The sequence below is a fragment of the Pelophylax lessonae genome, assembly GCF_965119305.1.
Source record: "Pelophylax lessonae genome assembly, chromosome: 11".
NCBI lineage: Eukaryota > Metazoa > Chordata > Amphibia > Anura > Ranidae > Pelophylax > Pelophylax lessonae.
Window position 1 is genome coordinate 38,615,662 of NC_138778.1, and position 22,388 is coordinate 38,638,049.

The following is a 22,388-nucleotide window of genomic DNA, read 5'->3' on the forward strand; positions in this document are numbered from 1 at the left end:
TACAGCATACAAAGACCATTTAGACAATTGTGGGATTCCAACCTTTTGGCAACAATTTGAGGAAGGCACTTATTTTTGTTCCAGCATGACTGTGCCATATTTGAACACTATACACTATCTTTGTTATTCAAAGTCTTTTCTAAACAGCTATCTAGAGGGCATGTATATCCCATTCAAAAAGCTGTGAATTCCTGCTTCTGCAACTTTAAAAGATGCAGTAAAAAGAGTCCTCACATATGTAGATTAGGGTTATCACATGGCTGCACTATAACCTCTTTAGGCAAATGCTTTATCTCACTGTAACAGAAATGCTTTTACTGTCCTGGTCTACTATGTAGAAACAGATTCTGCCTGTGTACTTATATGAAGACAAAATAAAACAACTGTACTTGTCTTTTCTCAATGGCCTTAAACCCCATAAGGCCTCATGCACACTGGACGTTATAAAAGGGCCAGTAGAAAACTGTAGAAGGAGTTTTTTCGCTTTTTTTGCAGTAGCGTTTTTTTAGCGTTTTTCAGCTGTAGCGTTTTTTTTTTAGCTTTTTATAGCAAAACTATACTCCCACAAAAGCTTATGGTTTAAAAACGCCGATAAGCGCCAAACAGCTGCATTTTTCAGCGTTTTGTTGCTTTTCTAAGCTTTAATCAGAGTTAGAGCATCTTTAACCACTTTAAGACCGGAAGATTTTGCTGCTTAATGACCAGGCCCTATTTTGCAATTTGGCACTGTGTAAATTTAACGGACAATTGCGCAGTCGTGCGACGCTGTATCCAAGCGAAATTGATGTCCTTTTTTTCCCCACAAATAGAGCTTTCTTTTGGTGGTATTTTATCACCTGTGCAATATTTATTTTTGGCGCTATAAACAAAAAAAGAGCGACAACTTTGAAAAAAAAACAATATTTTTCACATTCTGCTATATAACATTCCCAAAAAAATATATGTAAAAATCTAATTTTTTTAACATTCTAGGCCAATTTGTTTTCTGCTATTTTTGGTTGGTTTGCGCAAAAGTTATTGTGTTTACTAGCCACGGGAAAGATTTATGTCATTTTTATTGTTTTTTTACTAGTAATGCGGATCTTTTACTAGTAATCAGATTCTAGTCTGCAGGGGTCTCTTACTCATATTCTATATATCCCTCAGCATCATGGGGGATTGTCCCCTTGTAATAAGTGCAAAGGTGCACTTTCAAATTAAAATATATAAAGAACAATGGTCTTTATAAGTGAATGTTAGAGTCTTATCCTGCCTCTATCCAGTGTTCTCTGGCAGGTGTCTCATTGGCATTGAACCTTACCACCTAACTGGTTTTACCAGTAAATCCCAGCTGCCGTACTGTTTCCCCTCCAAAGCAGGTGTGGACTATAACGTGGCCCCCTTTCATCTTGCTTGGATTGCTACCTTTACTTTATATATATATATATATATTTTTTTTTTTATCTCTACCGTGTTACCACATCATATTTTGATATAGGCCATGCTTAGTTGTGTACCTTTATATACAGTATAGTCCTCTATTAGAAAGGAACGTCTTCCTTTGTTAAGAATGTTACCTTTGTCATTAGCTTTATTATTTATATCATTTTTAATATTTATGTTTATTAATTTATATGAATAGTCATACACATCTCTCTCATATACACATAAAATATTTTTTTAAATATTTTTCTATACATATATACATAGTTTGTCTTTTTTTCTTGTATATAAAAAGTATATATATATATATATATATATATATATATATATATATATATATAGTTTTTACATGTGAAAAGATTTGAATTAATTTTATCGTATACTTTGATTTATTTTACATTCTACAAACTATTTTGATTGTTATTATTTTAATTTAGTCACATTTTATGTCCCTTACAAACTGAAAATAATACAACATAGATAATGCTGTGCTTTTATCCTCTAATGTGGTCAATTTGAAAAAGAGACACGTCCCCGAAACATGCTACCGTAGCAGCCTAACACTGTTGGGTTTACTCTGTAGCGGCCGGTGTTTCTTTTCTTGAGCGGAAGCTACCCGAGGTTGCCTGTAGCCAGCCTCCATTAGCAGCCTGCCGATACTGCTTAGGAACATAGACCCCTGTATAATCCCTTGCGTCCTTTGGACCGATCCAGCACATCTTGGTTTGCCAACACTGCAGTGAGGATTACAGGAGCAGGACTGCTGGCTACAGTACATCTGCTGATCGCACAGGATACTAATGAGACACTCATTAGGATATAGAGAACATTATCCTCCACCGGTCCGAATACACTTGTGGGTGTAATGGATTTAATTTATAATTAAAGGTTAACTGCACTAGGGCTGCGTTTCCCCTTTTTTCTTTCCAGTTTGTCTGTCCACCACCCATGGACTGTTGGGAGCTGTAAGACCCTTGAGCTACCAAGTTATCATTACAATTCTAGAGTGACTTATAGCCTATTTGGAATGGAGTTTGGTTGGTGTAGGTTCTGTTTGAAATAGACTTCTTAGCTGCCACGTTAGGAAAGTTTTTTTATTTTCTTAAAGTAAAGTAAAACATAACAACAGAAATGGACAGAAGGAGAGAGAGAGATATATGACAGACATTACATACCTTCAGAGTGTAGGATGTCCTTTTCTCATCTCTCTCTAAAGAACGTCTAACATAGTGTATTCTTATACTGTACAGATGATGTCAGCAAAAAGTATGTCCCAAGAAGGTAGTATTACCAAAAATAAAAGTAACACCCACTCTTGCATTTATGGTTTGAGTCTATAGTAAGACACATAACTACACCCAACATACTGACATAAGGTTAAAAAATAAATATACATACAGTATCTCACAAAAGTGAGTACACTCCTCACGTTTTTGTAAATATTTTATTATATCTTTTCATATGACAACACTGAAGAAATTACACTTTACTACAATGTAAAGTAGTGAGTGTACAGCTTGTATAACAGTGTAAATTTGCTGTCCCTTCAAAATAACTGAACACACAGCCATTAATGTCTAAACCGCTGGCAACAAAAGTGAGTGCACCCCTAACTGACAATATCCAAATTGAGCCCAAAAGTGTCAATATTTTGTGAGATACTGTACATAGCAAAATGGCTTCTCTGTCCTTGAAAGAGACATATTGAAGTAACCTTCAAAACTAACATATTACATTATAACATTCATATGTATTTCAGAGACTTTTATCATTTAAAATAATATTAAACTCTAAATCTCTAACAGGTTCCTCAGTGCAAAACCACAATTGTTTTGTTTTCTATCTCAAGTCAACATGGACTGCAGCAACCACACCTAACCACTAGGGGTCACCTGAACCCATGCTATTCACAACTTAAAAGGATAAGTTTGCTTTTGTAAATAAATGAATACACTTTTTTTTGCAGGTAATAAAAAATGTGCATTTATTATTATTTTTTCTTAGGAGCCAGCAGAGCATTGAACCTGCGATCAGCAGATCGCGGGAGCAATGTCAGACTCCTGCAGACTCTGAGTAGAGCTGTCTGCCCATACCTCCTGTACAGGCAGACAGTGATTAAAGAGTGGGAAGAATGAAGGAGCTATGAGGACACTCATCAGCGCCCTCTCAATTAACTGAGAACTACAAGCCGTCTGCTGCAGTGGATATATTTAGGGTAACATAAAATTTAAATTAATGTTATTACCAGGATTGCATGTTGCTTCCAGTTCCAATATCTTTGCAATACCTTTGTATCAAAATCCTCCCTTGAGGGGTCTTTATTGACTTTTTTAATTGCCCAACATCTCAAATAAACAAGGCATCCATAATGTTTGAATATAAAGGGGGGATCTACTAAAGCTGGTGCACACAGAACCAGGTGCGGCTGTGCATAGTAACAGAGGTGTAACAAAGAACCTTCAGAGCCCCGGTACAAGAAACCATGAAGGGCTCCTTTAACTCCTGGCCGGGGCCATTTCCTCTGAGCCTGAGGCCCTTTTCTTTCATCGTGGGGCCCTTTAATACAGTCTTACATTTTCTGCAGGAGGCCCCCTTCCTGTCGTCCTGGGGCCCCCTCACAGTGGCAGAACGCGACCTTTGCAACCTGGTAGTAGTTCTTCCACTGGTGGAAGTCGTTTTTTTTTTTTAATTTTTATTATTTTTAATATTTTTCACCATTATATTTATTTATTTTTTGACGTTTATATTTTTTAAATTTTTTTTTTTACAATTTTTTAGGAGCCCTGCTGAGGGGCTTTGGTGAAATATCAGGGGCCTAAACAGACCTCTGATGTTTCGCCTTTGAGACAGAGAAAGGAGATTGAGGACACAGCCCTTTGTCTCCATCTCTGCAGCCTCAGCAGCACAGAATGAGAGGTCAGGAATTTCTCTGTACAGAGCTTCCTGTTCATTCACAATCTGAAGCATAGTAAACACAGTTTACTATGCTTCAGTTATAAATGGACACAGGAACGATCGGTACCAATCGCTCACTGTATCCATTCAGAAAAGGAAGGGGTCGGTAAATTACATATTTACCAGCCCCTTTCCCGCTTTCCATCCTGACACGTCACCAGCAGCAGCCGGCAGAAGAGGGGAAGGGGGAAGCTGGCAGAGCTGCAGGTGGGAGACAGTCGAGGACACAGGGGCCCAGGGCAGCTGGAAGCAAGTAAAATGGATAGGAGGGGCAGCGGGGGCGGCATACAGAGGTACCAATTGTGGCGGTGTGAGGTATCAGACGCCTGGCCTTCTCATCCACCTCGTGACCCAAGACCAAGCAATCTCACACCCTGCCGTCACTTGCGTAACAATGCCACTCTCAGCTGCACCCAGCACACAGATTGTCCAGCTTGCGGGACCACAATCTAGATGCCAGCAGACTGAGAGCGATTGTCACCGGGTTAATTAAACGATTAACCCTTTCCTGCCACCACCTCTACGTTATGATGAGCGGAGCCTAGAGGATGCTCGTGGTTTGACAAATATCAATTATGACTTTAGAATAACCGTCTGTAACACACCCAGTCACCTCAGACCAGAATGTTTCAGATAGGTTAGCCTAAACAGTACAAATATCAAGTATGACTTTAGAATAACCGTCTGTAACACACAGTAGCGCGCTTCAGGAGGCAGGTTAGTTTGGGTCAAGTTGCGTTTAAGAGCTTAGAGACAAAGTTAACACTTTTCAAAATAAGGTTTAATTATAAGAAAGGTTAAAATTGGTGCGAATAAAAATATTTACAGAAAAATGGGTTACAAAGAAATAGAGACACAATACAGCAATGGAGGAATATGAAGAGAAAGGATGAAAATACTTGCATTAAACGGTCCTGGTATTACCTTAGTTTCAGAGTTGAACAGGTATGTTTGGTTCCCCTTGGGCGGTGTTATGCCTTCGATCTTAGAATGAGAACTGAGCTCTCTATCAGTCCCTGTCCTTTTCTCTGACCCTCCAGGGGGTGTCACCAGAAGTACTTAGCCAATAGGCTCTGAGTCTTATAAACTGCTAAGGGACCTCCCCGTTTGACAGATTAATAAAAGCACTCATATCTGGAGATATGAAACGGTTACATACTTGAAACCGATATCTTATGGTCCGGTTTGGAATGTCCTATCTTTAGACACTAAACATGGGTTATTATGGAATAACCCCTGACCGGTAAGGCATCGGATCGCTAGCTTGTCTTTCCTAGGCCTGAAGGTGTCCGTGTTGGGACTTAATTCGATTGGTGTTTTATGAGGCACCCAAATATCTACTCTTTGTTAATATGTTATGTTCGGGTAAAAAGATATGATTTGAGCACGGATTGTGAGATGTAACTTAACAGTTTGGCTTTGGGAATTTACAAGCAGTTTCACTGGACATCTAATCTGACCCCCTGCTGTCCTCGGAGACACAACTTCTGCTTGGTCAAGCTTCTTGTGTATATTAAAGGTGTGAAACCTGGCATTCAGTGACACTAACTGAGGTGGGGTGGGGGTGAATGAGTGCCTTTTGGTTCCACTGATTAGTGAAAGGTGGGGGGGGCTACTTTCGCTCAAGGAGCCTGGGTCACTAAACAAAATGGATGTCGAGAGCACGAGATGGTGTCCAAACACTCGACACCATTACACCAATGCCCTCCATTTTCCTCCTGCAGCAGCTGAATGGCTGCAGAAGGGAGAGGAGGAGAAGTAGAATTTCAGCAGCTGCAGGAGGAAAATGGAAGGCATTGGTTCCTCTATACGCCATCCCTCCTATCCACGGGTACAGGGGAGCCGCATCAACCCCTACAGCATGGGACCGGGTCACAATTGCGACCCCTGAAGTTACACCCTAGCATAGTAACCAATCAGCTTTGATCTTAAGCTTGTTCAATTAAGCTTTGACAATAAAACCTAAAAGCTGATTAGTTACTATGCACAGCTGCACCAGATTATATAGACGATACTATGGTGCATTGTTTTACTTTCCTAAGCCCTGTCTCTATAAGTAACACTGCCTAAGGGAACATGGGAGACACCGTGAGAGTATAGCGGAGACTGAACTAACTTGCACTAAACAGGAGGCAGGATGAAGGAATATCCAAATCATATAGTAAGCACGTTTTAGTGACTCTAAACTGCCACTATATGTCAGCCTACATTAAACAAAGGCAACCTAATACAGTTCAATACAACATACAATAAAATACATATAAGTTGGACAGAACTGTAAAATATACATTTGTTAATCACATGTCAGACTCCAGAGTCTCTGGCACAAGTCATGTACTTTAGTTGTAATGCTTGTATATTGGAAACACAGCCTTGTGGTATCATTATTATTCTTTACACTTGAACTGTACAATCAGATACACTCTCCCTCATTCTCCGGGAAGCCCACTTGAGCTTTATCCTTGTACCCTCTCCTTGGGAGTCTTGTCCTCAGTTCACCTGCTTCTATTTCAAAGTCTCCCAGCTGGGTACATTTCCTGTGAGCCCACAAGTGCTGTCCTACTAGTAAGCCTCTAATCAGTGCTGCTGGATGAAAACTCTCCGCAAGAAATTAATTATTTGATAAGTCTTGTGCTGTATTGTTCCTTCCAATATCAATAATGAAATCCAAAAAAAGAAATACTAGACCTAATCCAGCTACTTATGAATTTTATATTAAAGCGTTTATTCCCAAGTGCATCTTCTCTGGCTCACAATCCGTTTTCTAGCTAGCTTATGCCAAAGGCCTTCAGTTGGGTTGATGACGTCACAGCTCTGTGAAGGCCACTTGGGCTTTCCACATCTAACTCCTCAAACCATATTTTTACTGAGCTGGCTTTGTGCACATGGCACAGTCATGCTGGAACAAAAAAAAGCGCCTTCCTCAAATTGTTGCCAAAAGGTTGGAATCCCACAATTGTCTAAATCAGGGGTGTCAAACTCAATTTCATCGCGGGCCGCATCAGCATTATGGCTGCCCTCAAAGGGCCAGTTATATCTGTAAGATTAGATGTCCACAGCACCCCATGCCCACTTACACCCTTAGATGAGATGTCAAGAGCCCCCCACCCTTCCTTACATCACAATGCACACCTTTACCTTGTGCTGCTGCCAGGAAGAAGAAGCGGGTAGATCTAGGAAGAAGTCCAGGGTCTTGAGGAGTACCAGAGGAGGGCTGAGGTCAGCTTCCAGAGTCTGCTGAATGCTGAGACCAGGGGAGGCAGAGGCAAGGTGGTGTTGTGGCTGCACAGAAAAGTGCAGGATCTGTAGGATGAGTTCTGCTCTCCTCTCTGCTGCGGACTGCCGAGAAGGGGGAGGAGGGTGGGCAAAGATGAGCCCTTTTGCAGCTGCACAGAGGAGTGCAGGATCTGGCAAAGGCAAAGGAGTTCTCTCCCCTCTTATACCGACTACAGAGACAAGGGGGGTGATACAGCTGCAGGAGAGGTGCGAGGGCCACATGAAATGGCCTGGGGGCCGCATTCGGCCTGCGGGCCTTGTGTTTGACACCTGTGGTCTAAATGGTCTTTGTATGCTGTAGCATCAACAGTACCCTTAACTAGAAACACCTGAGTTTTATAATCTGGAGGGCTTTCCACATATTTTAGACCATATTGTAGGTATGAGGATTAGGGGGTCCAACACTTTTGTACATATAGTATAAATGTATGGAAACAATAAACCTTGTAATAATTCCAGTAACTGGGAGGATCTGGGAAGTCAGGTGCACATTACACTGCCAGAGTCCTAGAGATATAGAAAGTCAATAGATGAGTGAATCCAAAGACATCTTTCCAGGGCTGTATTTACCATAGTGGCACCTCTGGGAAGGTACCTTGTAAGGGTGGCACCACTAAACCTTAATGTATAACTGTGATAACCATTTCCTTATTTTGTTCCCCTCTTGTTGCAACTTCTGACAAGTTCTCCATCAACTGAGATAAAACCAGGCTGAATTTTGCGTCGGAGTGGATGCTTTAAATAGATTAGCAGAGAGCTGGTCTACTCACAGCAAAGCTCTTTAGGTTTCTGCCTATGTGGAGATGGGGTGTGTGCCTTTCCTCCAATCAGCTGTCTCATAGTGTATGGCCAAACTACCCTCCTACAGGTGAATCAGGAAGAAACAATTCTAACAGAGCATGCACTTTCTAAACAGTATAGAAATCTGAAGACAGCACATATCCAAGTAAAATTTATGTAGGAAGATTTGTTTCATTTCTGTGCATCATCTGAGGCTGTTCACTTCACTGGGTATATGTGAGGGTTTACATCCACTTTAAAGTATATAAAGCCAACATTTTTATTTTAGTTTTGGCTACAATGGTGAGAGGTTAGAACTTTGGTCAAGTCTTTATTGCTGTCTGTGTCCCCTTTAGGTGACCATTGTCACTAGGACTGAAAGCATGGGAAAAAACCAACATTTTTAGTTTTTACCAAAACAGGAATAGGGAGAAAATCTTCCAATGGGAAACTGTCTAAAAGGGCATTTCCCTCACTTTGGAGAGATTTTCTCTCACTTCTTGTTGTGTTTACAGAACAGGATGTGAACGGAAATCTCCTCAATTGGGTACAGATGGAAGAAAAATTAAAACCTGATAGGAGTTTTCAACATTTTCTACTTTTCTAGAAAAGTTTAGGCTCTATACTTTAAGTGATCAGTTTGGGATGGGCTGACCTGTTAAACTTCTTCATTTCTTTTATAAGGTGTGCGGATTTCGGATAAAGCTCCACTTCGATGGGTATTCTGAGTGCCACGACTTCTGGGTGAACGCCGACTCCCCTGACATTCACCCTGCGGGCTGGTGTGAAAGGACGGGACACAAACTGCAACCTCCGAAAGGTCATGAAACAGGCTTTCATTTTTTTATTTTCAGTAAAATAAAGAAAAACATTTTTTTTTTTCAGAGGCTTTCAGCTTATTTCCTCTGAGCAGTTGTTACAGAAGGATTTGATTCAACATTAGGACAAATGCTAAAGCTGTTTAGCAAGATTCAGTCTACTAATTCTAAATCCTTGTTTCCATCTGGTTTTTTTTTTTTTTGTAAGCAGAGCATACAGCTAGCCATACACCCACAGAATTTAGTTTGAAAAACTTAATTTTTAGAATATTTATATTTTTAACAGTTAGTAGGGTCAAATGTCCAATGGGGATAGCAGTGCAGATATTTTTTAGCATAGAACCCTTTTGCGTCATGTGCAACCCTACACAGAAATAAGGATGACTTAAAGTCTAAATGACCCTTTGGGGTTGATTTACTAACACTGGAGAATGTAAAATCTGGTGCTGCTCTGCATGGTAGCCAATCAGCTTCTAACTTCAGCTTGTTCAATGAAGCCTTGACAATGAGACCTGGAAGCTGATTGGCTACCATGCACAGCGACATTGCGGCGGACAGATCGGACCCCTGACTGACATTTTTGACACTTTTGGGGGTACGAGTGACATTACTACAGTGATCAGTGCTATACATATGCACTGTTACAGTAAAAATGACACTGGCAGGGAAGGGGTTAACTTTATTGGTGATGCAGGGGTTAAGTGTGTCCCTAGGGGGCGTGCTTTTAACTGTAAAGGGGTGTGGCTAGTGATGTAACCACAGAGATATACGATCCTACATAGCAGGATCGTATGATCTCTGCAGTTAGATCACGGAGAATGACAGACGGCTTTGTTTCCATTAGCCGCCTGCCTTTCTCCCTCTCCACCGGGAGATCGCGAGTGACCGGCGGACATCGGGTCCGCCGGTCACACGCGCGGACATGTTAGAGAACGAGCGGGGGCGGGAGCGCGCCTCTGGCGGCGGGCGCTCGCACCTTAGAGGCTCTTAGGCTAGCGACATAGTACTACGTCACTTTGCCTGTACGGGGCTGACTGCCGCAGTAAATATACTGTGGGCGGTCGGCAAGTGGTTAATGGACAAAGCAGCTGGACCACTGCACCCTGTGTGAGAGTAGCAGTCCGGGTCTCTAGCATGCCGCCAGCACAGGGTGGTTTCATATAGTAATAACACATATACTGTAGTAGTAAAGCACTGTGGGAGGAGCTTCTTGCTACAGTCACATGACCAGCCCTAGCTTTGTGATTGTTGCAATGGCAGTGAATTAATCACATGAGTACAGAAATACTTTAATGGGGAATTTCTCAATGCCAACCGTTTACAGGACACCTTCATACAAAGGAGACTGGTTTGATTTTCTGTAACAAAAGTGGAGTTACCTTATAATTGTTGGTAAACAAATTGGAATTAAGATTCAATATTTTACTCAGAAAATGACTTGCAATTTGAATAAATCAAATATTTTTCACATTCCTAGATTCGTCTGTTTTGTCTTTTGATCGTAAGATATAAATGCATTGCTGGGACACTTACTTTCTCATTTCTGCGATTAGGGTACAAAGACGAAGACTTTAGTTGGACGCATTATCTGAGAATGACAAAAGCCCATGTGGCCCCAAAACATTTATTTGTAACCCCCAAAATTGTGAGTTTACTGATTATAACACTTGTCTTTTTTTTGGTATGATTCTTTTTATGGCTTATATAATTGATCTAAAGGAATTTCCCCACTAAGTACTCCCACAGCCCTTTCTATTCTCTGATCACTATACCAAGGCTGGTGGCATCTGACGTTCTCCTTCTTGTTCCCTTATACTTAACCTTGTGCCAGCAGTCTTGGACTATTAACAATTCTCATTAGTAATTTTCCTAATCAACAGGGTGCTCCCCCATCGCTGTTTCGGGTCGGAATGAAGCTGGAAGCCATTGACAAGATGAACCCCTCTCTTATCTGTGTGGCCAGTGTCACTGATGTGGTAGAAGAGAGATTCCTTGTGCACTTTGACAACTGGGGTGACACCTATGACTACTGGTAGGGAAGGCATGTGCATGTAATGGGAGTGTCTATAACAAATATAACATTAGGACACAATGGTAAACACTTAATAACAGGCCCGGACTGGGACAAAAAATAGGCCCGGCATTTTGGACTGAGCAGCCCAGGAGGGGGGCGTGACGGGGGCGTGGCTGGGGCGTGGCGTTCGTCTGGGTGGTTGATGACAGGATTTAATGTTCCAGGATGTGTGGATTCGATTACGGTACCTTTTTTAGTTTAATCTGACAGACTGGGTCCAATTTAGATCAGAGCTGCCATATGATGCTGTTTTTTTTGTCTTACTTTAAATCCTGTTTTGATGGTTGAGTCCTAAAAATAGTATGAAGCAGCACAAGATGAGGGTTACTCTAATCAAGGGGTAGACAACCTTTTTGGGCGCAGTGTGCCGAAAAAAGTTTTCAAAGAAATTAGGAGTGCCAGATACATAAAAAACAACTCAGCTTCATATAAAGTAACTGCTCTAAACCGCTTGAATAATAGTAAGAAATCAAGTGAGCTTTGCACCTTCACAAATCAGATCACCCCAATTCCTGCACCTTCACACCTCAGATGACCCCAATTCCTGCACCTTCACACCTCAGATGACCCCAATTCCTGCACCTTCACATCTCAGATCACCCCAATTCCTGCACCTTCACACCTCAGATCACCCCAATTCCTGCACCTTCACACCTCAGATCACCCCAATTCCTGCACCTTCACAAATCAGATCACCCCAATTCCTGCACCTTCACACCTCAGATCACCCCAATTCCTGCACCTTCACACCTCAGATCACCCCAATTCCTGCACCTTCACACCTCAGATCACCCCAATTCCTGCACTTTCTCATCTCAGATCACCCCAATTCCTGCACCTTCATACCTCAGATCACCCCAATTCCTGCACCTTCACACCTCAGATCACCCCAATTCCTGCACCTTCACACCTCAGATCATCCCCAATTCCTGCACCTTCACACCTCAGATCACCCCAATTCCTGCACTATCACACCTCAGATCACCCCCATTCCTGCACTTTCTCACCTCAGATCACCCCAATTCCTGCACTGTTACACCTCAGATCAGTCACTGCTAGAAAACATGTGCCATGCGGCATGCCAGTTTGCTTGTTACATGTGATGTGCCAGCCAGGTGCAGATTTTCAAGTTGAAAATGTGCACCTGGCTGTCACATCACATGTAACAAGCAAACTGGCATGCCGCATGGCACATGTTTTCTAGCAGTGACAGTGTGTGTGTAGCTGTTTTCAAAACAGCTACACACTGTCACTGCCAGCAAACATGTGCCATGGTAGGAAAGGGCACAAAAACAAACACAACACCGCTGGGATTTGTGGTTCTGGCCTCCGGCAGAGCATTGCTCACTTCTGGCTTAGCAGCAGGCAGGCCGCAGGCATAAAAAACAGAAAACAGCTACACTCTGTCACTTCTAGAAAACATGTGCCATGCCAGTTTGCTTGTTACATGTGATGTGACAGCCAGGTGCACATTTCCAAGTTGAAAATGTGCACCTGGCTGTCACATCACATGTAACAAGCAAACTGGCATGGCACATGTTTTCTAGCACTAGTGACAGAGTGTAGCTGTTTTCTGTTTTTTACGCCTGCCTGCTGCTAAGCCAGAAGTGAGCAATGCTCTGCCGGAGGCCAGAACCACAAATCCCAGCAGTGTTGTGTTTGTTTTTGTGCCCTTTCCTTACATGACACATGTTCTAGCAGTAAGGGCTCTTTCACACGGGCGGTCCAATCAGATTCGCCTGTCAGTTTTTTTAGGCGGATCTGATCGGATCCTCCATGCAGCTCTATGGGGCAGCGGATGTCAGCGTAGACACCTCCGCTGACACCCGCTGCCATCCGCATCCGATCCTGTCCGTGAAATATGGACGGATGGAAACCCTATTTTTCCATCCGTTCAGTAATCGGATCGGATCTGATGAGAGCAGACAGGCGGTCCGCTCTCATCCGATCCCCCATAGAGGGCATCGGGGGCTGAGACACCTCCCTCTCCGCTCTGCAAGCGGAGACGGAGGTGTCATCCGCTGGCTCAGTGGGGATCGCGGATCGATCCCCGCTGAGCAACACGGATCCGCCTACGGAGGCGGACCGTGTGAAAGAGCCCTAAGTGTGTAGCTGTTTTGAAAACAGCTACACACTCACTGTCACTGCTGCTAGAAAACATGTGCCATGCGGCATGCCAGTTTGCTTGTTACATGTGATGTGACAGCCAGGTGCACATTTTCAATTTGAAAATGTGCACCTAGCTGTCACATCACATGTAACAAGTAAACTGGCATGCCGCATGGCACATGTTTTCTAGCAGTGCTGTGACAGTGTGTAGCTGTTATCTGTTTTTTACACCTGTGGCCTACCTGCTGCTAAGCCAGAAGTTCCAGACCAGAACACTGCTCTGCCGGAGGCCACCCAGAACCACAAATCCCAGCGGTGACAGTGGTGTGTGGTCTGTGTGGTGTTGTCTCTGTGTTTATAAATTGTGCTGCTGGCCTGCTGCCATTCTTTCCTTACCTGTTATTGAGGCCTTGGCTCCTGTCCTGGTCGTGGGTGGTGGTGTTAATGCAGCTCCAGGGCAGGCACTAACTTGACTTGGCACTCTGAAGACTCCTCCACACTCTGACTCAGTTAAGTTCAGTCACTGTCTGTGTGCGGCGCCGGCCACTGCTCTTCCCACTTCTTCCTGTGACAACAAGGCAGCATGGGGTCCCCGCCGGCCTCTAGCTCCACCCCCGGCCTTAGTCACATGACGATTTAGTCAGACTCACACAGACGGTCCACCCACCGACTCCACCCCCTCCTGAGCTACACTGGAGCCTGGATGCCGCTGCGGAGCCGGCTGCCAGCTGAGCAAAGTTAGCAAGGAGTGGGGAGTCGGGGATAGTGGCGGGCGGCCAGATTGCCGTAATGCGGGGCCCAGGCAGTCGGGGACAGTGGCGGGCGGCCAGATTGCCGTAATGCGGCGGCCCTCAGACTCCGCGGAATCGGCCGCGGAGACTGAGAAGCAATCAGCGGCAACGGCCGGACACTGTCTTGTCTCCCATTATAATGCGCCCGGACTCGGAGCGGAGGCCTCGGCGGCCCACCGGGCATATGCCCGCTGTGCCCAATGGTCAGTCCGGCCCTGCTTAATAATATCCATTTTACTTGCTTTATTATTATGTGCACAAAGACTACAAAATAATATTGTTCTCATTGAAGACAAAGCTATAGGTCAGTGATGGTGAACCTTGGCACCCCAGATGTTTTGGAACTACATTTCCCATGATGCTCAAATACACTGCAGAGTGCATGAGTATCATGGGAAATGTTCCAAAACATCTGGGGTGCCAAGGTTTGCCATCACTGCTATAGGTTCTCTACACAGGCCACCCCCTCCCTATGATAATAACCTCATCTTCTCCCCCACTCCTGTTTGCCTGCTGGAGACGGAAGCAGAAAGCCTAGTGTAAGCTCTAAATCAGTCAGTTGGAGCTTACACAGGGCTGCTGACCTTATCTCTGCCCCAACATGAGAGCAATCTGGCCTGGTGATAGGCTGCCAAGGCACTGGACACTGATTTGAAGGAGGAAGCATATGCGTGCTCTCATAACTGGAAGTGCCTGTACTTCCAAGGGCTCCAAAAGGTGAACAATACTAGGGGGGGGGGGGGGGGGGGGCTCAGCAATGATAACTATCAAAGTTGGTGAGGTAAAGGCGGGGGTCTTATTTAAGGACCCATAATGCATAAGTGACACGTTACATTAAGAAGAGGAGCACAATATACAGAACACATTATCACATATTAGCCAATCATTTTTATAGATAGTGTGAAATCTGATTGATTGTTGTGGGATACTGAACTCTGCACAAGACATCACACAATGCAAATTTTTTTTTCAAATTAAATTAATGAATGTTTATGCTTTATAGTTTTGTACAGCTGAAATACACATCATTGTAATTATAGTTTACATCTATAAATACAAAAACATTTCTACTGGTAACATTTTTACTTATTGTGTTGTGGAGCACCGCCATAGTCATGTTATGCATGCATCATTCTTTTGCATGTTCTGTAATGGTGGTACCGTATACAGTGGCGTACACCTTGAGCAGACATAAACCTTTCCTCCTAGGTGTGACCCCAGCAGTCCCTATGTGCATCCCATTGGCTGGTGTCAGGAGCATGACAAGCCCCTTACTCCTCCTCAGGGTAAGATAGTCTGTTATAGGAAAAGCTGCAATATTGTCTTGAATTTCTTTTGATGATGTAATATGTTCTAAAATGTTGAAATAGTCACCCCTTTTTGTACTCCAAGATGACTTCAATTAAAAATAAAAACTGATGTTGACTTCCCATTAGTCCTTCAGCAGTGCTGTCCATAATGAGGAAATGGTAACCTCCCTTTCGAATTTTAGTTGGCTTGGGATGAATAAGATAGATCACCATGTTTTCACTATTATCTGAAATCCACATAGAGAGATCTTTCTTGACACTCACTGGCTAGGCTTGGTTTTACAGGTACCGTATTTTCCGGCGTATAAGACGACCCCCAACTTTTGCAGTTAAAATATAGAGTTTGGGATATACTCGCGGTATAGCTGTACTGGTGCTATAATGTATGAACAGGTACATATATGGGTGCTGTACTGTATGTGGTACCCAGTATACAACTGGCGATTGGCTGGTTGTAAGCCTGCTTGGATTGGTCAGCTCTCCCTGCCTGCCCAGCCCTCCCTGTCTCAGAGACTATCAGAGCGGTATGCCTGGGGTATGGAAAAAAGAGAGAGAGAGCGGCGATGTGACCAGAAAAACACGCTTCTTTCACCCGTCTGGCCTGCCCTTGTATTCTATTACCGTACCTCCTTCTCTGCCTCTCAGATCTCGCACATGCGCGCCTGCACCACTTTACTGCAGTCCTCTGAGCGAGACGCAGAGAAGGAGGTACGGTAATAGGATACAAGGGCGGGCCATACGGGTGAAAGAGGCGTGTTTTTCTGGTCACATCGCCGCTCTCTCTCTTTTTTCCATACCCAGGGCATACCGTGGCCGTTTTTGAGCCCTCCCCCCACCACATATTCTCCAGTTTGGCTCCGAAGTTTCAGCATCCGCCCTATAAGACGACACCCGGCGTATAAGACGGCCCCCGACTTTTGAGAAGATTTTCCTGGGTTAAAAAGTCGTCTTATACGCCGGAAAATACGGTAAACTCATTTTATCAACCTTCAAAAAGACCTGGACAGGTCCCTGCACCTTGCGTAATAGGGTCTCATGTAATACTCACCCAAGGTCTGCTGGCTTCCCTGAGAACCCACCCCCTGGCATTCCAACCTTTTCACTCATTTTCTTTCTTTTCTTTCCCTTTCTGCGTTGATTCTCTGATATCCTCTCCTAGCTGTTTCCTAAGTTTGTTGTCCTGGTCTCTTTATCCTGCCTCACCATACTCCTTACCTGACACCATCTACCACCTACAGACCCTCCAGACTTCCAGAAGGGGATGTCATCAGCCGTACATATGCTATGATGAAGTATGTAGTAAGTATAGGAGGGTAGTGTCACAGTTTCGTATACATTGATCTGGCGCTGGGTTTTGCCCCCTGTCCGAGCTGCTCGGGTTCCTGGCAATCCACTTTAAACCTAGGTATTATTAGACTGTTGCACCTGTAGTTTAGTGTTTGAGCAACGTGTATCTCCATGCTGTAGCCAGACCTCCCGTCTCCTCTGGCATCTGCTGTCGCTTGAGTATACTTGTATTCTGTGTGTTTGTTCGGTCTTGTCGTTGTTCTCAGTGTTTTCTTTCCTGCTGCACTCTTGTATTCCCTAGGTGTCTGTCTGTGTATCCCTTTGTTTTCTGTTTCTGTGGGTGCTCTCCACAGCATCGTTTTGCCTCCTTCCCCTCATTCATGCTTGCTGTGTCCATATCTCTTTGCGCTTATGCCCAGCTTCCCCCGCTCTCCTGTGCTTCACGCTTGTTCCCTGTGTCTTCCCCTCAGTGTCTTCCTACCTTGCTGCCGTAGTCTTTCCTTGGTGCCTTGTATCCTGTTTGTACCCTGTGTCATTCCTGTGTGCTATTTGGTAGCACTGTACCCAGAGGCGTAACTAGAACCTTCAGGGCCCCGGTGCAAGAAACCATGAAGGGCCCCCCTGGACCACTGGCCGGGGCCCTTCCCTTCAAGCCCGGGGCTCTTCCCACTGATCCTTGGGCCCTTTACTCCCCTTGCGGGGCCCTTTATTACGGTCCCACAGCGGGTCCCTTTCACAAGTTTTGCTGTGGGCCCCCTTCCTTTCTATCTTGGGGCCTCCCCACGGTGGTGGAATGCCAGGGCCCGGTTGCAAGTGTGACATTTGCGATCCTGGAAGTTCACCCATTGGTGTCAGTAGTTTTTATTTATGGTATTTTAATTGTATTATTTTTTATCATTTTATTTTATTTTTTTACAATGTCACTGACTATGACTCTGTCCATTTAGAGAAGCAAGGAGCTGGTAAATTACATATTTACCGACCCCTTCCTGGTTCTTTATTGTGACCCCCTGCAGCAGCCGGCAGGAGAGGGGAGGGATCACAGTGGGGGGGGGGGCAGGGGAGCACACAGGGGCCCAGAGACAGCAGAAAACAAGTGAACTGGATAGGAGGAGTGGCGGGGGCAGCATATAGAGGATCCAATTTCCTCCATTTTCTTTCTGCAGCTACAGGAGGAAAAAGGAGGGTAGTGATTTCTCTACATGCTGCCCCCGCCGCTCGTCCTATCCAATGCTGTGCCCCCTGGAGCATTGGGCCCGGTTGCAATTGCAACCCCTGTAGTTACGCCCCTGACTGTACCTACACGGGTGCGTTGGAGAGCCGAAACCTGGGGGCTGCCTCGCAGCGTAACATCCACACCTTCAGTGGCTCTGGTGAAGACCAGAGGGCTCCTTAGATCCTGCTACTCTGTCACACCTCTGTTTGCGTGCGGTCACACTGGGCCTGCATTTTGTAGGACTGGTAAACCTTGCACCACTATTTAGTCATTTCTACTGCCCCATTAGGCTGGCCATACATGTTCAATTTTCTCTTAGATTTACCACAAACCTTTATATAACTCTGGTCCGACCACATCTGGAGTATTCTGTCCAGTTCTGGTTTCCAGTCCTCAGAAAGGATGTGCTGGAACTGGAAGGAGTCCAAAGAAGGGCAACTGAGCTAATTAGGGGATTGGAGGACCTAAATTATGAGGAGCGTTTACAAGCACTGGATTTATTCTCCCTAGAGAAGAGACGCCTGAGAGGGGACATGATAGCGATTTACAAATACCTCCAGTGTTGGGGTAGTTACTCAAAAACTGTAACTAGTTACTTCTGTAAATTGTAACGAGATTACTTTACTAGTTACTGCATTTGAAAAGTAACTTCACTACTTATTACTTTACGTTCCTCTTTCTTAATTGACCATGTAGAAGAAGATACATGACACTCTTTCTGCATAGAGTTTATTGTATAAACACAGGCTTTGGGAAACATGAGAAAAAAACCTGAAAAAACAGAATAAAACATAAAGTGCAACAAAAAGTCATAAACTTCATCCCTCTCTATTCTTCGAAATAACGATTGTATCGCACGGCTTGGGTAACGCAGGAAAGCGCGTTCCTATAGCCTAGTAAAGTAGTGTAGTTACCTCCTATAGCCTAGTAAAGTAGTGTAGTTACCAAAAAAAAGTAATGTAGTTACTGTAATCAGTTACTTTGTAACTAGTTACCCCCAACACTGAATACCTCAATGGTGATCTCAGCATAGAAAAAAAACTATTCAGTCTCAAGCAGTGTTAATTTTGGCAGCAAATTTCAATTTAGTTTTAGTCTTAGTCTTAGGACTAAAATGGCATTTTAGTTTTAGTCCCATTTTAGTCTTCTGCAAGTGTTTTAGTTTTAGTCGTATTTAGTCGACTAAAACTCCAGTACATTTTAGTCGACTAAAACTCCAGTACATTTTAGTCGACTAAAACTCCAGTACATTTTAGTCGACTAAAACTCCAGTACATTTTAGTCGACTAAATCTCCAGTACATTTTAGTCGACTAAAACGTCCTACATTTTAGTCGACTAAAACTCATTTTAGTCATCTATAATCGAATGGGTGTAGTTCAATTGTAATTTGTAATGCATTATTTAAGCATTTCTCTACAATTTCCAAACTCATTATATACTACTGCTGGTCCTGGAGTGAAAAATCTAATATGTTATTATTTATGGTATTAAGCTTTGAGCATGCACCAGTGTTAATTTTGGCAGCAAATTTCGATTTAGTTTTAGTTATAGTCTTTTGACTAAAATGCCATTTTAGTTTTAGTCGTATTTTAGTCTTAAGACTAAAATGCCATTTTAGTTTTAGTTGTATTTTAGTCATCTGAATTGTTTTAGTTTTAGTTGTATTTTAGTTGACTAAAATTGTGTTAATTTAGTCGACGAAAACGTTTTAGTCGGTTTTAGTCGACGAAATGAACACTGGTCTCAAGGAGTGTAGGAGGACACGAGGCCATACAATGCGATTAGAGGAGAAGCGATTTAACCTTAGGCTACTTAAGGGGTATTTTACAGTAAGGTCAATAAGATTGTGGAACTCTCTTCCACAAATGGTGGTAAGTGCGGAGAAGTATGGCCACTTTTAAGAGACTCTTGGACATACATCTCCAAGGACAAAACATTCAGGGGTATGGGAAATGAATACATCCACACACACCACACAGGTTGAACTGGATGGACTGTTGTCTTTTTTCAACCTCAGATACTATGTAACTATGTAAACCACATAATATGAGGTCAAAGCTAAACAACACTTTCACTTGTATCCAATTAGGCAGGCCTTTGTATGACATAGATGAAAGTAAATTTCCAGAAAATTGAACAGAAAATTGTAAGAAAATTGTATAATGTATGGCCAGCCTTAGACCCAGAGTTTTACAGTCCAAGGTGCTTCAATCTTTAGATTGTAACAGGTAGTGTTACTATTTGTCCTTCATTTTCCTTCAGTTAACATTATAATACCAAAACCCAAGAGTGGGAAGTCATATTGCTTACATAGATTTCTATGTGATTGCACATTTGTATCACTGTGAAACTCTGGATCTATAATGCTTAACCGTAAAACTTTGACAGTTTTTCATTTGTCTTCAATGTGTTTTTCTAATGAACTAACTTTGTCAACAACCTCAAATAGCCATGTGGACAATGCATATCAATCCCTGTGCTGTGAGAATACTGTATATAACATTATAGTGAATAACTAAGTTAAGCCCGTCATAGCTGGACTGAGGACTAATGGAAATCACAGAGTTTTGTTATTCAAAATGTATCCTATCTAGGGAGATGATGATCAATCACCTTACAAGTTAATATCTGTGAATCAGAATGATTGAAGCATTGTTCTTCACCAAGCTAATGTTTTGTTGCAGATTATCCAGATCCAGATAACTTCACATGGGAAGAGTACCTGGCTGAGACCGGGACTACAGCAGTGCCTGCCCGAGCCTTCCATACAGTATGTCTATCCCCTGACACAACATTATTAACCTGTTTAACTCCAGAAAATGTATCCCCCTTCCTGACCAGGCCATTTTTTACGATACGGCACTGTGTTACTTTAACTGACAATTGCGCGGTCATGCGACACTGTACACAAATATAATGTATGTCCTTTTTTTCCCCCACAAACAGAGCTTTCTTTTGGTGGTATTTGATCACCTCTGCAGTTTTTATTTTTTGCACTATAAACCAAAAAAAAAGACTAACAATTCTGAAAAAGAAAAACAATATTTCTTACTTTCTGCTATAAAACATATCCAATTAAAAAAATGTAAAAATTCTAATTTCTTCATCAATTTAGACCAATATGTATTTTGTTACATATTTTTGGGGAAAAACATCCCAATAAGTGTACAGTGGGTACGGAAAGTATTCAGACCCCCTTAAATTTTTCACTCTTTGTTATTTTGCAGCCATTTGCTAAAATCATTTAAGTTCATTTTTCTTCCTCATGAATGTACACATAGCACTCCATACTGTCAGAAAAACACAGAATTGTTGACATTGTTGCAGATTTATTAAAAAAGAAAAACTGAAATATCACATGGTCCTAAGTATTCAGACCCTTTGCTGTGACACTCATATATTTAACTCAGGTGCTTTCCATTTCTTCTGATTATCCTTGAGATGGTTCTACACCTTCATTTAAGTCCAGCTGTGTTTGATTATACTGATTGGACTTGATTAGGAAAGCCACACACCTGTCTATATAAGACCTTCCAGATCACAATGCATGTCAGAGCAAATGAGAATCATGAGGTCAAAGGAACTGCCTGAAGAGCTCAGAGACAGAATTGTGGCAAGGCACCGATCTGGCCAAGGTTACAAAAAGATTTCTGCTGCACTTAAGGTTCCTAAGAGCACAGTGGCCTCCATAATCCTCAAATGGAAGACGTTTGGGACGACCAGAATCCTTCCTAGAGCTGGCCGTCCGGCCAAACTGAGCTATCGGGGGAAAAGAGCCTTGGTGAGAGAGGTAAAGAAGAACCCAAAGATCAGTGTGGCTAAGCTCCAGAGATGCAGTCAGGAGATGGGAGAAAGTTGTAGAAAGTCAACCATCACTGCAGCCCTCCACCAGTCGGGGCTTTATGGCAGAGTGGCCCGACGGAAGCCTCTCCTCAGTGTAAGACACATGAAAGCCCGCATGGAGTTCAAGACTCCAAGATCTTGAGAAATAAGATTCTCTGGTCTGATGAGACCAAAATAGAACTTTTTGGCCTTAATTCTAAGCGGTATGTGTGGAGAAAAACAGGCACTGCTCATCACCTGTCCAATACAGTCCCAACAGTGAAGCATGGTGGTGGCAGCATCATGCTGTGGGGGTGTTTTTCAGCTGCAGGGACAGGACGACTGGTTGCAATCGAGGGAAAGATGAATGCGGCCAAGTATAGGGATATCCTGGACAAAAACCTTCTCCAGAGTGCTCTGGACCTCAGACTGGGCCGAAGGTTTACCTTCCAACAAGACAATGACCCTAAGCACACAGCTAAAATAACAAAGGAGTGGCTTCACAACAACTCCGTGACTGTTCTTG

The 22,388-nt window shown here is 43.2% G+C and overlaps 1 protein-coding gene across 3 annotated transcripts in view; it reads left to right on the plus strand.

The window, feature by feature from the left end:
- L3MBTL1 (L3MBTL histone methyl-lysine binding protein 1) overlaps positions 1–22,388 on the plus strand; it is a 68,928-nt gene that overhangs the window by 34,730 nt on the left and 11,810 nt on the right. For all 3 annotated transcript variants that reach the window (XM_082272053.1, XM_082272051.1, XM_082272052.1), the window contains exons 10-14: positions 9,118–9,253; positions 10,805–10,896; positions 11,132–11,283; positions 15,435–15,511; positions 20,725–20,810. In XM_082272053.1, coding sequence (XP_082128179.1) covers positions 9,118–9,253; positions 10,805–10,896; positions 11,132–11,283; positions 15,435–15,511; positions 20,725–20,810 — 543 coding nt within the window. The remainder of the gene's footprint in view (positions 1–9,117; positions 9,254–10,804; positions 10,897–11,131; positions 11,284–15,434; positions 15,512–20,724; positions 20,811–22,388) is intronic.